Here is a 14,115-nt window from a genome sequence, read left to right as displayed (position 1 = left end):
TACTAAACAGAGGGCTATTTAAGTTAAAAATATAAAAACATTTTTAAAAGGCCATACTACAGAGACAGCATGTGTCTTATAAATGGTTTACGTGCGTTGTGATGCATCGACTCGACTGAGAAGCAGTATTATGCCCTGCACTTATTACACTTCACATTTTGTGGCCTGTTATACAGTACCTGCATTTGATCTCTGGATGGTTGTTCATCTGTTAGTAAGTTAATACAAATTTTTAAATGGTATTTTTGTTGTTGTTGTTTTTTATCTCACACTCGACAAATATACCCTGTATGAAAAAAACTAAAACTAATACTGAAAGTAATAAAAACTCAACTAGCATATTTGGGAAAAAAAATAAAAGGAATAAAAACTAACAAACCTGCCCTTAAAACTAATAAAAAATTAACTTAATGTGGGAGGGAATGTCAAAACCAAATAAAAACTAACTAAAATCCCAAACTATTATAACCCTGTAACACACAAGCAAACGTCTCGCTTGAAAAGACAGAAAAGAGCCTCAAGTTACCGTGTTGGATGTTGACGTGTTGCCTTCTCGTCGTCTTGTCAAGCGTCCGCTTCATACTTCTACCATCGCCATTTTTTTCTTTTTTTTTTTTTGCTTTTCCCGCCAATCGCACCCTGGGTTTCCCCTCATTTGCATTACTGGCGTCACCAAACCTCATCAACATGCGTCAGCGAGCGCGAGACTTCAGTCCCATAGATATGAGTAGGTAGCTACAACACAGCCCATTTTGATATGCGTGCCTACGGCGACGCTAAGCTACGGGGTCAATTCGTCAACGCATTCCATATGTGCGTGGAGAGCAAGAACACCAAAACGATGCCGATTGTGCTTCATGCAATTGCGTACAACGCCGTTCAATAACAAGAAGGGAACTAGGAGTAATCTTTCCCAGGTAAAAATATTGTTTGGGATGTTTTTTTAAATGTTCTGTATTGATAGCACACACTTTGGCCTTGACAAAAAAAGTAAACCTCATGAAAATCGGTTGGAAAATTAACAAGTTACGACTCAATTTCAATGAGCATGCATTGCCTTTGACGGGAACGTCGCCCCTCCCGACATGGCCGACACGTAGGCACGTCGTTGTCAATGCGGTGGCGCAAAGTGTCTTCATATCTATGTAATTTTTTTAGCGTGTCAAATTCCGTCCGAACTTCGAAGATCCGGATCTTTTTCTTTAATGTCTGCTACACTAACATTAACATAACTACCAAAATACTGTATTTTCTCAGTTAAGGATGTTTAATGCCAGAAGAGTTGATATTACAGCGCTGGGAGACAGACGCTGCACGGTGTCAGTCGCCCCCTAGTTTACGTCCTGTTTTTATCCTGCCTTGGTTTTATACCCTCGCAGGGGTGTGACACAGCTTAACAATGTCTCAGCACTTTTCCGACGGTCTTAACTGTTTTATTGATTTAATTTATTTATTTATTGTTTTTGTCTAGTATGAGCAAGCTTAGGGTGCGTAGATAAGGAAAATCAAGCCCATAGCAATGAAAGGTTTACAGCAAAAACAACTAAGACTCAGGCCTCAACCTATCGAAAGAAAATATGTGCCTTAAGGAGGCCTATTCTAACAAGCGTTTCAGAAAAATGTAAATCGACATTTTCCAGCCCAATAACAGATTACATATATCCATCCATGCATTTTCTGTACCGCTTATCCTCACGAGGGTCGCGGGCGTGCTGGTGCCTGTCCCAGCTATCTTCGGGCGAGACGTGGTACACCCTGAACTGGTCGCCAAAATAATAATTTTTTTTATCTCTCCAGATGATTGCCATGCTTTCTCTGGGGGCAACAATGGACAAGAGAAACCCAAGTAAAAACATCCATCCATCCATCTTCTTCCGCTGAGCCGAGGTCGGGTTGCGGGGATAGTCGCTTCAGCAGGGACGCCCAGACTTCCCTCTCCCCAGCCACTTCATCCGGCTCCTCCGGGGGGATCCCGAGGCACTCCGAGGCCAGCTGGGAGACATAGTCTCTCCAGTGTGTCCTGGGTCGTCCCCGGGGTCTCCTCCCAGTGGGACATGTCCGGAACACCTCACCAGGGAGGTTTCCGGGAGGCATGGAGGAGGATGCCGGTCCGACCTGGCAGGCCCAAACGTATCGTGAGGGTCTGCTGGGAACGTCTGGCAGAATCCCCTGTCAGAAGGAGTTTCAACTCCCACCTCCCGGGGAGGCGGGGGACATTGAATCCGAGTCACGGTTGACACGCCTCTGCGACATCACGTGGACATCGGGGACAGTGCCTCTGGATTGGCAGACTGGGGTGGTGGTCCCCCTTTTTAAAAAGGGAAGGTGATACCGCTTGCCACGTTGACCCATTTCCACGGTGCTTCGTGACTGTCACCATGATAACGCTGCGTGTTTCTCCCCCCACCAGTTGCAGTTTCCTGAGCGCGGCCGCTCATTGGTTGTGCGGTCGCTAGGTAACGGACCACGCCACCACCGCCCTGCTGCACTACCAACTGCCGCGGATGCCCGACGTGCTCGTGCGCTCCTTCGTGGGCGGAAAACACCAAACTGCGGCAAGCGCCGGCTCACGCTTGCTCACGTGCGTGTGTGTTCATCTGAGTGTGTTTGTGTGCGGTTTTGGGTTTGCGTTCGGGTGTGTCTTTATGTGCGCGCGTGTCCGGTTGTGTGTGCGCGTGGGCAGACTTGGCTGAGGAGCTACATCGAACTGTTCCAGTCTCCGTGCCAGCGATGCGGCCGATTCCTCCAACCTGGAGGGACTTTAGGACCTTGGAGGCCTTCCACGACACCTGCCGCATGTGACCCGTGACCCGTGACCCGTGCACTCTCTCGGTCGTGCTGTTTTTGCAACATTTTGTTCCAGTGGCGTCGGCGTTGACGCGTCGCCATCTTCGGGTGGTCTGCAATCTTCATCCTCACGATGGCAAAGGTTAAACGTTCCGTGATGGATTTGAACCAGCGCTAATGAGGAAAATGTGGTCGTCGTCATCCTCACGGTGACCTTCCTGACTTAAGGCTTCTTTATACTGGCGCGGACGGGGACCACGCTGACGTCGCTGCGGCTATACTCGAGTGATGATCTCTGCAGTGTTCTACGCGCAGCAACAATTTTTGCCATGTGCGCGTCAATTCGTCGGTCACGTGATGCAATGCGGGCGTTGTCGGCCGCGCCAGCACGGGAGTACAAAGAGGCTTTTATTGATGAAGATCAATTAGCGAGCATCGTGCTGCTTTGGGCGTCGTGCCTGTCGCGAACTTCCAGACCGGAGGGTGTGTTCACACTCCTCAGCCTCCCTGGTAGGGTCCATTCAGGGGTGCCGGAGAGGAGGGTCCGTCGGGAAGTCGGATCTCAGATTCAGGAGGAGCGGTGTGGTTTTCGTCCTGACCGTGGAACAGCGGACCAGCTCTTCACCCTCGGCAGGGTCCTCGAGGGTGCGCGGGAGTTCGCCCAACCGGTCTACATGTGTTTTGTGGACTTGGAGAAGGCATTGGACCGTGTCCCTCGGAGAGTCCTGTGGGGGGTGCTTCGGGAGTACGGGGTAGCGAACCGGTCCCTGTGCGACCGGTGTCAGAGTTTGGTCCGCGTTGCCGGCAATAAGTCAGACTCGTTTCCGGTGAGGGTCGGAGTCCGCCAAGGCTGCCCTTCGGCTGTCACCGATTCTGTTCATAACATTTCCGGGCAGAATTACTAGGTGCAGCCGAGGCGTTGTTGGGGTCCGCTTTGGTGGCCTCAGTATTGCATCTCTGCTTTTTGCAGTTGGAGTGAGGCAAATTGATTTTGGAGGGATGTGAGAGCTTGTGAGAAGTCACATAGCTTTTGAATCAGCAGGGTGAGGGCTTGGTCGTGTTGCTCCAAAAGCATGCTCTGTCCGGTAACTGTTTGGCGAAGGGGATCCGTCTCCGCCGGGCCCATGACAGGCCAGACTATGCTATGAGGAATCAGGTTGTAAGTTGGACCCAGATGCAGAGAGGGCAGGGAGGTGAGTTTGTGAATAAAGGTTTATTGCAGCTTGGAAGCGAACAAAGGAACTCCGAGAACTAAATACGGGATTGGCAGGGTAGGAGTCCGTGTTGTCGGTGGGCCGCAAGAGGTGAGCACTGGTTCGCAGTGAGCGAGGGCAGATGGCGGACTGGGCACAAAGAACAAGAATTAGGTAGAGGTCTTCAGGAAGCAAAAAGATAGGCAAGATAGGAACTCGTCGTAGAGCGTTGATAGTCTGGCGACGAGTTGGGAGTCCCGGTGAGCGAAAAATATTTTGATCAAAGTTAAAAAGGGACACATTGTCTTGGAGAAACTCACTTGAACACAAACCGTTTGAATCGAAAAGTCTTTAATGATAAATCCACAAGTCCTACAGTCAACATATTCATGTCATTTTATGTGGTTGTCTATAGAGCAATCCCTAAACACTTTTACATGCAATAAATAACGTGCTAACTGAACAAAAGATGACTTAACGTGGTGGAAATGAAGGGCAGCAATTGGACTGCTGTCGCTCTTCGAAAGCTGAAAAAATGCCTTTGCTGATGTTAATAGTGCAACAACATTTGGTTTATCCGAGCCATTGCACGGGATGGACGGTCAGTTGGGTTTGGGCCTGGGCCGGATCTTCATTTCGGTGAATCTCAGAGAATACTGCCAGCCAGTCCAACTGGACCACTCCACGCCGTCGGCGTAAGATGCGTGGCCTCCGCCTAGGTACTGCCCGTTCAGGTTGGACGTATGACAGTTGCGGTACCACCAGGCGCCCTGGTAGTACGTAGCGCAGTTGTTCTCCGACTGGTCCCGGTCGCGGTCTTTGGTGGTGAACTGCATCCCGGAATGCTTCAGGAGCGAATCACCTGGAGGACACGCAAACTTTCCTTCGTCTTTCCGTATGCCCGAGTACTTTTCGTCGTCGGTCCCTAGTGAGAATTGGGTTGTTTGGAGTCGGTACCTGCGGTTCCCGAGTAGCGGTCCACCGTGAGCGGGTATCCGTCCTCTTCGGGGTTGACCGAGTCTCGGCCCACGGAGAATTCGGCGTAATGCGCGAAGGCTGTCGCGTTTTCAAAGTCGGCCATGTCGATTCGCAACTCGTAACCGCCTGAGCGTGTCAGAGCGGAAATCCTCTGCAGGCCTGAACACACACGCGCACACGCGAACACGCTCGTGTGGTCAACCTGCCGACAAAGTGTGTCGAGTAAATAAACGACTTTTTTTTTTCAAAAACCAAATCCCTCAAAAGGACACAAGACAGGGCTCCAGGCTAACATGTTTGACTTGGCGCACAGTGGCCCCTAACTTCAGGTTTTGGACTCGCAAATGAAATATTCACATTTTCACTGCATTACTGATCAAAACTTGATTCATGCAGAAAGTACGTTTTCAATTCCCATTTTACTGTGCGAGCTTTGACGCATAATAACCAAGGTCTCCAGCTGAAAGAGTAAAAATGACATTTCTGCCTTTTTGCCACGAAGGTCTCCTCGCAAGACGTGTCGGACCCCGCGTCGGGATCCGTCCCGCAAGCGAACCGGCTCGATTGCAGAGAAAGAAAGCACAAATCGTCCTCTGAGGGTTGTGCGAAAACTGTGGGTGGGTTTGCGCAATAGCCCCGAGACCGCCTCTTGTCACTCATCGGCCAATCGCAACGGTCATCTGCACTCTCCCCCCTCGCGTGCACTTTGGCCTGCCTTCTTCTTTTTTTTCTGGAGTTCATGGAAAACCAGCTCATCCGTGCGTCATCGCCGACAACTGGCCGAACCAAAACAAATAATAAACACTTGGAAAATGTACAGGTCGTGTATCTGTAAGTGTATCTGTTTTTCAGATTCAGATTCAAATATGCAAATATCTCGGAGCAGTCTGGAGTCCTGTCACAAGAGAAGTCACTTGCGTGCGTGCGTGCGTGCGTGTGTGCGTGTTTCAGACCTAGCCAGTGCTCTCCTGTTGTTGTTCCAAAGCCGTCTCGATATGCGGCCCAACCGCGAAAGAAATTCACAGAGCCGTCCTGTCTCCTCTGGATCACCTGCGTGCGCACACACACACACACACACACTCAGGCGTCAGCCCGACAGCTTGAGGTCTGCTGTTTGCCCACTAAGCAAATTAACTTCATGAGGTCATGATCTCCAACGTGTGCAGAGGCGACCGGCCGATGAGCTCACGTGTCGAGCTTTGTGAACGCGTCGACGTGAACCAGCGCATCACAACTAAAACGTTATTGTTGTGTTTTGGGGGCCTGTCGGTCGACTGCTCGCTGTGCGCGTGTGCTCGAGCACGTACGGTCCAGCCTCCCGCGTCCGTGCTCAAGTCGCAGAAGACCGTGAAGCCGTCGGGCTCGTGGACCGGGAAGACGGAATAAACTCCATCTCGGGAATTTCCCGCCGCCATGACCTCGCTGCAGTCTCTGGGCGTGAGAGCTGAAGGAAAGGAGGCGAGAGCTGAAGGAAACCAGGGCGCGTGCGAAAGACGACAAATGTTTTGTTCTCTGGTCGTTTTCCTTTTTTTTGCGAGCGCCCTTCCAAAATGGCGACCGATGGTACGGGCTACCTGTGTGTTTCTCTCGGTGCAGTCTGCTCAGACTCTCTGTCTCCCTCTGCAGGCTGGACAGGGAATCAGTCAAAGCTGAACTGAGCTTGAGGACCCCCGCTTGCTCGTCCGACAGTACCTGCACACAAAGATCACATATCTTCATATGCTATATCTTTTAGCACTCAGGTCCAACCTTTCGCTCGTTTCACTTGCTCCATGCATAAACATAAAAGCAGCGGAAAATAACACATTTTTAAAAATGTAAATAAAAAAGGAAAATGGATCGTAGTTGCACATTTATTTTGGTAGTTCAGGTCCAAAACAGCATCCTCACATTGTACACTGTAGTATATGTGACTTTGGATGAGTGTGGATTTAAAAAGCCGGCGTGAGTGACGTGGGAGCCAGCCAATGAGAGCGTGGCGTCAGCCGCTATTGGCTCAGGATGGCGGCTGGCTGTTAACTGCGTTAGCCAGTCTACACGTTGAGTGCCTCTGGGCCGTGCAGCTAATGTACGTGTTTATTTGGTTGCATTTGTTCACGAAAGTGATCGGACGCGGACCGGCGGCCGAGTCGACCCGTGACCACCTGTGGATGAGTTACAATACGTTCGAACTCGCGGTGGTACCCTACATTCAATGAGCGAGCGATGTCGACCGGAGACGTGCGGTTGTGGAAGCCGCACTTTGTTAGCTTCTTCTTTGAATTGCCAAGTGGCCCCAAACAAATCTTTTCTGCACCCTCACCGCAAACCTCTGCAATATAGAGAAAAATCCACGATATAGTATTCGATAGATATGATTTGAAAATCCCCGATATGGAATTAGAGATGTATGAGTTTAAGATCTGCGACATAATGTAGAATTAAAAAGCCAGCGATACAGTGAGAGGGCGAAAGGTGAAGCGCGATGCGGCGAAGACCGACTGCGCTGTAAAAAAAAAAAAAGAAAAGAAAAAAGCAAACAAATCCACAAGGAGCAACCATTGCGCTTTCTCACCTGAGCGATGCGGTTCTGCTGGTTCTGCAGGTGTTCCAGTCTCTGTTCCAGAATCCCTTGGCCGCTTTTCAGGGCCTGCGCTTGGCGCGCGAGGTCACGCGCATGTCCCACCGCGGCCTCCACCTCGTCGGCCAGCGTGCGTGCGCGTCTCGCCTCCTGCCGGTCTTCGGCGTGGCGCGTGCTCAGCGCTCGAACGAGCGAGTTGCGCAGCGCCTCCCAGCGCTCGAAGTTGCGGGCGGGGTCCGGGCACTCGGGGTCCAGGAGGATGCCGTCGCCCGCCTGCGACACCGTCACCGTGGCGCCCGACTCTTTGGGATCGATGGAGATGACGGGAGAAGACGAGGACGCTTGGTCTCTGGAAGCGGAAGCCCGGAAAGACACGCACGCACGCACGCACGCACGTAACGTAACGCGCGCTTGTTCGTACATACAGTACATACGCGGCCTTTGATCGTTGGGAAACAAGTGGGTCATTTTCATATCATTTGATTTGATGAATAACGGTAGCCACGTGGCCCACTGAATTTCCTTTTGAAAATGAATTCATTTGACTGACATGCGGATGTGAATGATTGGCGGTTATTATCCAACATCCATCCATCCATCCATCCATCCATCCATCCATCCATTTGCTTTCGCCGCTTCTCCTCACGCGGGTCGCGGGAGCGCCGGAGCCCATCCCAGCCATCATCGGGCGGGAGGGGGGGTCCACCCTGAACCGGTTGCCAGCCAATCGCAGGGCACATACAAACAAACAACCATTCGCGCTCACGCTCACATTCACACCTACGGGCAATTTAGAGTCTTCAATGAACCTAGCACGCATGCTTTTGGGATGTGGGAGGAAAGGGAGAACATGCAAACTCCCGAACCCCGGTCCTCACAACTGTGAGGCAGACGCTCTAACCGGTTGTACACCGTGCCGCCCTATTATCCAACAAAAGGTTCGAATTGTTTCTACAAATATATATGAGCGTGTAGCGTTTGCGTGTACCTGGTGATGAAGGGCAGAGGGTAGCGTTTGACGTAGACCAGGGTGAGCGTCGCCGTGACGACCGCTACCACGGCGACCAGCGGCACCGCCCACAAAAGGAAGCCGCAGCATTTCTGAGCGAGCGGAAAAACGTTTGAACCGTCTCGTCTCTCCCGCTGACAGCTAACAGTCGACCGGTCGCCAGCCGATCACAAGTCAATTCAGAGATTGGTCTCTAGACGCTTTTGACACTTTTGAAGAAAATGGCTGACAACGGCAAACGTACACGAGATCGCCCAAAACGGATTGGCTCAACATATCATCTGAAGCGATATCCCATTCGAAATCCAAAGGGTTCCGCCCTGAACCCTAACCCGGTCGAACCCCTTCGGGATGAATTAGAGCAAAGACTGTGAGCCAGGCCTTCTCGTCCAACGTCAGCGTGTAACCTCACAAATACGCTCCTGGAAAAGTGGTCAACAATTCCCATGAACACACTCCTAAACCTTGTGCTAAAAGGCGGACCGACATTGATGATGAAGGGGGCGTCGAGGCAGCTGAGACAATACTTTTGGCAATCTCGTGTACGTCTCAAAGGCACTCAAAGACGCTTTGCAATCGCACGCATTATTCACTCACTTCACAGTCACACCTGCGCGTAGGAAGCTACTTGTGGAGCCACAACTGTCCTGCAGGGGGCAGTCTGACGGAAGCAGAATGAGTAAGTGGAATAACAATAATAATCATCATAATCCACCCATCCATCCATTTTTTGTACCGCTTATCCTCACTAGGGTCACGGGCGTGCTGGAGCCTATCCCAACTATCTTCGGGCGAGAGGCGGGTTGCACCCTGAACTGGTCGCCAACCAATCGCAGTACTAATAATCTTCTTCTTTTCCTTTGGGCTTGTCGCCACAGCGCGTCGTCCTTTCCCACGTCAGCCCATCTCCTGCATCCTCCTCTCCAACACCGACGGCCCTCATGTCTTCCCTCACGACATCCATCAACCTTCTCTTTGGTCTTCCTCTCGCTCTCTTGCCAGGCAGCTCCATCCTCATCATCCTCCGACCAATATACTCACTATTTCTCCTCTGGACGTGTCCGAACCATCCAAGTCCGCTCTCTCTAACTTTGTCTCCAAAACATCGAACCTCGGCCGTCCCTCTGATGAGCTCATTTCTAATTTGATCCAACCCGGTCACCCCGAGAGCGAACCTCAACATCTTCATTTCTGCCACCTCCAGCTCTGCTTCCTGTTGTCTCTAATGCGTCCATCGTGGCCGGCCTCACCACTACTGTTTTCTAAACGTTGCCCTTCATCCTAGCAGAGACTCTTCTGTCACATAACACACCCGACACCTTCCTCCACCCGTTCCAACCTGCTTGGACCCGTTTCTTCACCTCCTGACCACACTCCCCATTGCTCTGGACGGTTGACCCCAAGTATTTCAAGTCCTCCACCCTTGCTATCTCTTCTCCCTGTAGCCTCACTCTCCCCCCACCACCCCTCTCATTCATGCACATATATTCTGTCTTACTTCGGCTAATCTTCATTCCTCTGCTTTCCAGTGCATGCCTCCATCTTTCTAACTGTTCCTCCAGCTGCTCCCTGCTTTCACTGCAGATCACGATGCCATCTGCAAACATCATGGTGCACGGGGATTCCAGTCTAACCTCATCTGTCAGCCTATCCATCACCACAGCAAAAAGGAAGGGGCTGAGGGGTGATCCCTGATGCAGTCCCACCTCCACCTTAAATTTGTCTGTCACACCTACAGCATACCTCACCGCTGTTCTGCTGCCCTCGTACATGTCCTGTATTATTCGAACATACTTCTCTGCCACTCCAGACCTCCGCATGCAGTACCACGGTTCCTCTCTGGGTACTTTCTCTAGATCGACAAAGACAAAAACCTGGTCAAAAACCTCACAGCCACCTCTCCTCGATGCTTCCATACCTCCACGGGAATGTCATCAGGACCAACTGCCTTTCCATTTTTCATCCTCTTTAATGCCTTTCTAACTTCCCCCTTACTAATCATTGCCACTTCTTGGTCCACCACACTTGCCTCTTCGACTCTCCCTTCTCTCTCATTTTCTTCATTCATCAACTCCTCGAAGTATTCTTTCCATCTAGCTAGAACACTGCTGGCACCAGTCAACACATTTCCATCTCTATCCTTAATCACCCTAAGCTGCTGCACATCCTTCCCATTTCTATCCCTCTGTGTGGCCAGCCTGTATAGTTCCTTTTCTCCTTCTTTAGTGTCCAACCTGCCATACACGTGCTCATATGCCTCTTGTTTGGCCTTCGCCACCTCTACCTTTGCCCTGTGTCGCATCTCAATGTATTCCTTTCGCCTCTCCTCGGTCCTCTCAGTGTCCCACTTCTTCTTAGCTAACCTTTTTCCTTGTATGATTTCCTGTACTGTGAGGTTCCACCACCAAGTCTCCTTCTCTCCTTTCCTGCCAGAAGATAGACCAACGACTCTCCTGCCTGCCTCTCCGATCACCTTGGCTGCAGCGGTCCAGTCTTCTGGAAGCTCCTCCTGTCCACCGAGAGCCTGTCTCACCTCTTCCCGAAAAGCTGCACAACACTCGTCCTGTCTCAGCTTCCGCCACATGGTTCTCTGCTCTGCCTTTGTCTTCCTAATCTTCCTCCCCACCACCAGAGATATTTTACACACCAGCATCCTATGCTGTCCAGCCACACTCTCCCCTACCACAACCTTACAGTCGGTAACCTCCTTCAGATTACGTCGTCTGCAGAATATGCAATCCACCTGCGTGCTTCTACCTCCGCCCTATGTTCCTGCCTCTTCTGGAAAAAAGTGTTCACTACAGCCATTTGCATCCTTGTTGCAAAGTCTACCACCATCTGTCCCACCAAGTTCCTTTCCTGGATGTCGTACTTACCCATCACTTCTTCATCACCCCTATTACCTTCACCAACATGTCCCTTACAATCTGCACCAATCACGACTCTCTCTCTGTCCGGGATGCTCAGAACTACTTGGTCTAGCTCCTTTCACCTCCAAGACATTCTGAGCCAACTCTTCTTTAAAATAACCTCGACTCCATTTCTCTTCCCATCTACACCATGGTCAAATCATTTGAACCCTGCCCCTAAACTTCTCGCCTTGCTGCCTTTCCACCCGGTCTCCTGGACACACAATATATCAACCTGTCTCCTAATCTTCATGTCAAGCAACTCCCGAGATTCATAGTCCCAACATTCAAAGTCCCCACATTCAGTTCTAGGCTCTGTGCTTTCCTCTTCTCTTTCTGCCAAAGAACCCGCTTTCCACCTCTTCTTCTTCTTCGTCTTCGACCCACAGTAGCTGAATTTCCACCGGCGCCCCGCAGGTTGACGGCGCCGGCGGCGGACGTCGTTCACCCGCGCCGCGACCGATCCGGTATGGAATTCTTTGGATGAACGCTCATATTTGTTTGGCAAAGTTTTAAGCCGGACGCCCTTCCTGACGCAACCCTCTGCATTTGCCCGGGCTTGGGACCGGCCTACGGTTTGCACTGGGTTGTGCCCCTATAGGGCTGCATTCGCAGTACTACTACTACTAATAGTAATAATAATAAAGAGATCCAAGAGATATAGCCTTAACTGTGTCCTGGAAAAAAGAAGGAAGAGCACGGTAAAAAAAAAAAAAAAAAAAAAAATCAGGCGTGGCCGCTTTAGAGTGCCTCGTTGTCGCGGCGTGGAAAACCCCGTGGCGACCCGGTGGGATATATTTCAGCCACCGGACGCTTTTTTGTAGCTCAAGCACGTAGTTTTGTGTAGGCATACGAAAGATGCCCAAAAAGTAGCACCCATTTTTCCAAGTCGGTGCAGTGGCATTTGATTGAAAGTTGAGCAGGGCGTGTTTGAGAGCAGAGAGAATGGCTTGACTAGTCATCCTTTTCACGCCTGAAAAATGTAAAAATTTGGCAGCATTGCTAACAACGCTTCTCTGTGATGGCCCAAATTAAATGATTCCAAGAATGAAATCGAAGTCTTTTGCTCTCCAGGAGATTTAGTCGGAGGAACACTTTGCTTTCGGGTTCGGCGCGTGAACGTGATCTGTTCCAAGCCATAACGCTCTCTTCTTCGGCAGGAAGTCACGCTGTGACGTCACCATGGCGACAGCTTCCAAACACCTCGACTGGGACAATTTTCTTCTTCTTCTGTTTTTCTTCACTTCCCTGAGTCTGCTTCGGGGAATCCGGAGACTGGACAGCCTCGCGTCATGAGCGCACGCATGATGATCTCGAGGGATTGTTTTGATATGCGGGGATATTTTCACCCTTTCTTTCTTTTGTGAAACCCTCTCCCAGCATTCACACGCGCACGCACGTTGTTTCTGCGAGTCAAAGTGAAGAAAGCCTGAAATAGTTTTGCTGCCAGCAACGCACCTTGCGCTTGTTTGTGCGTTTGGCGTCCAGCTCCGAGCTGCTGTTGTTCATCACGGTCCAGCTGTCAGTCAGCATCATCCTGAAGCACACAAAGCAAGAAAAGTACGTTGGAACACGACAGAGGACAAGTCCACGTTTCAGCAGATCGGTTTGACCCAAAAAAAGACTTTTGACGGTTCACGCGCTTGCAAAGAAAACGCTGAGTTGTATTGAAACTCATTGCTGCACAAGAACATGTGTTCAGCTCCAATTTGACAAACTCGGTTTCCGCTTGTTTCCATCCCGTCAACCAATTGAGGAATTTACTCGCCTGTCAGTCCTTGCCGATGACCCAGACTAAGATGATCGATCTGACCCGTTGCCCGCTGAAAAAGTGTCACGTCGTCATGGCAACAGACACACGCACAGAGAGAGAATCTGCCGCTCTCAAGTCAATCTGCTCAGATTAGCTCGCAATCTGTGCAGATTTGACTCGAGAGGCGCAGATTAACGAGAGCAACGTGTCACCGGCCTGGACACTTACATGTCCCGCCGGCACACACACACACACACACACACACGCGCGCGCGCACCATTTTCCCTTCATCGCAGTCCTAATCCCAAACAGAATAAGAATAACAATCATGATCTTCATCAATCACAATCACGAAGAACAGCCCTATGAATACCGTAACAATCATAAGAATCAAGAATCCGAACCCTAACCATCGTAAACAACTGTCATCATCATCATGAATCATAAATCCTGAATATCAATCCGAGTCATCATGAGGTTAGGGTTCGGGTCGTCAAAAGAGAATCCTATTAACCCAGTTTAACCCTCGTAACAGATGCGCTTGTGTCAAAAAAGAGCTGTGTGCCGTGTTGCCATGGAGACACTCAATGGCGACCATGTGCCGGCGGGCCGGATGGCGCGTGCTGAAGTTTCACAACAAAAGCGGAGGTGGCGCGCGTCCCCCTCATCGTGTCCGTCCCGCAGCGGCGAGATCGACTGCGCCAGAAAAAAGAAGGATGAAAAAAGGACAAGAAAAGGAGATGCGGGCGGCTTCTTTGCGCCGGAGAAAAAGGTCAACGAATCAACTTTTCACGTCAATTCATCTCATGAAATAATCACTTGGTTGATAATAGGAGTTCAAGCAACCATTTGACATGGACGTATCTTATTTTCATGATCGGTTAATGGAACCCTTCTCCTCACGCGGGTCGCGGGCGTGCTGGAGC

General features: G+C 50.6%; 2 protein-coding genes and 1 long non-coding RNA gene across 14 annotated transcripts in view; 1 reads left to right on the top strand and 2 right to left on the bottom strand.

Moving 5' to 3' along the window:
- phf19 (PHD finger protein 19) overlaps nucleotides 1-689 on the bottom strand; it is an 18,858-nt gene extending 18,169 nt beyond the window's left edge. For 5 of the 7 annotated variants that reach the window (XM_061768966.1, XM_061768968.1, XM_061768969.1 and 2 more), the window contains exon 1: nucleotides 527-689. In XM_061768966.1, the coding sequence (XP_061624950.1) occupies nucleotides 527-689 (163 nt within the window). The remainder of the gene's footprint in view (nucleotides 1-526) is intronic. The other 2 variants (XM_061768970.1, XM_061768973.1) reach the window with 2 other exon arrangements.
- Nucleotides 1-6,797, top strand: part of LOC133475715 (uncharacterized) — a 7,747-nt gene extending 950 nt beyond the window's left edge. The window contains exons 1-3 of one of the 3 annotated variants that reach the window (XR_009787912.1): nucleotides 788-917; nucleotides 1,798-2,581; nucleotides 6,585-6,797. This is a non-coding gene — a long non-coding RNA (uncharacterized LOC133475715). Of the gene's footprint in view, nucleotides 1-787; nucleotides 918-1,797; nucleotides 2,582-5,460; nucleotides 5,776-6,584 lie in introns of those variants that run through there. The other 2 variants (XR_009787911.1, XR_009787913.1) reach the window with 2 other exon arrangements.
- LOC133475712 (fibrinogen C domain-containing protein 1-like) lies at nucleotides 4,315-14,115 on the bottom strand. Of its 4 annotated transcripts, none has more exons than XM_061768974.1 (9): nucleotides 13,205-13,872; nucleotides 12,895-12,973; nucleotides 8,507-8,619; nucleotides 7,513-7,867; nucleotides 6,533-6,650; nucleotides 6,266-6,402; nucleotides 5,912-6,008; nucleotides 4,938-5,117; nucleotides 4,315-4,842 (listed from the first exon to the last, which is right to left on the bottom strand). In XM_061768974.1, the coding sequence occupies exons 2-9, from the start codon at nucleotides 12,970-12,972 to the stop codon at nucleotides 4,583-4,585; spliced, it is 1,338 nt and encodes a 445-aa protein (XP_061624958.1). In that variant the 5' UTR covers nucleotide 12,973; nucleotides 13,205-13,872; the 3' UTR covers nucleotides 4,315-4,582. The 4 variants fall into 4 exon arrangements, 3 of the variants coding, with proteins under 3 accessions (XP_061624958.1, XP_061624959.1, XP_061624960.1); XR_009787910.1 differs by having other exon boundaries at nucleotides 4,704-4,842; nucleotides 6,148-6,402; nucleotides 13,205-13,968; XM_061768975.1 differs by lacking the exon at nucleotides 4,315-4,842 and having other exon boundaries at nucleotides 4,901-5,117; nucleotides 6,148-6,402; nucleotides 13,205-14,096.

Source organism: Phyllopteryx taeniolatus, chromosome 3 (genome assembly GCF_024500385.1).
Source record: "Phyllopteryx taeniolatus isolate TA_2022b chromosome 3, UOR_Ptae_1.2, whole genome shotgun sequence".
NCBI lineage: Eukaryota > Metazoa > Chordata > Actinopteri > Syngnathiformes > Syngnathidae > Phyllopteryx > Phyllopteryx taeniolatus.
Note: the sequence above shows the minus strand (reverse complement) of the source record. Positions and strands in the feature narration are given on the sequence as shown.

Excerpts from the sequence above, each read along its gene's own strand:
- LOC133475712 (XM_061768974.1), bottom strand. The coding sequence starts at position 12,972 with ATGATGCTGACTGACAGCTGGACCGTGATGAACAACAGCAGCTCGGAG. Across the intron at positions 6,403-6,532 it reads GCACCGAGAGAAACACACAG|CTCTCACGCCCAGAGACTGC; the intron begins GTAGCCCGTACC and ends CCTTTCCTTCAG. Across the intron at positions 4,843-4,937 it reads CCGCTACTCGGGAACCGCAG|GTGATTCGCTCCTGAAGCAT; the intron begins GTACCGACTCCA and ends CGTGTCCTCCAG.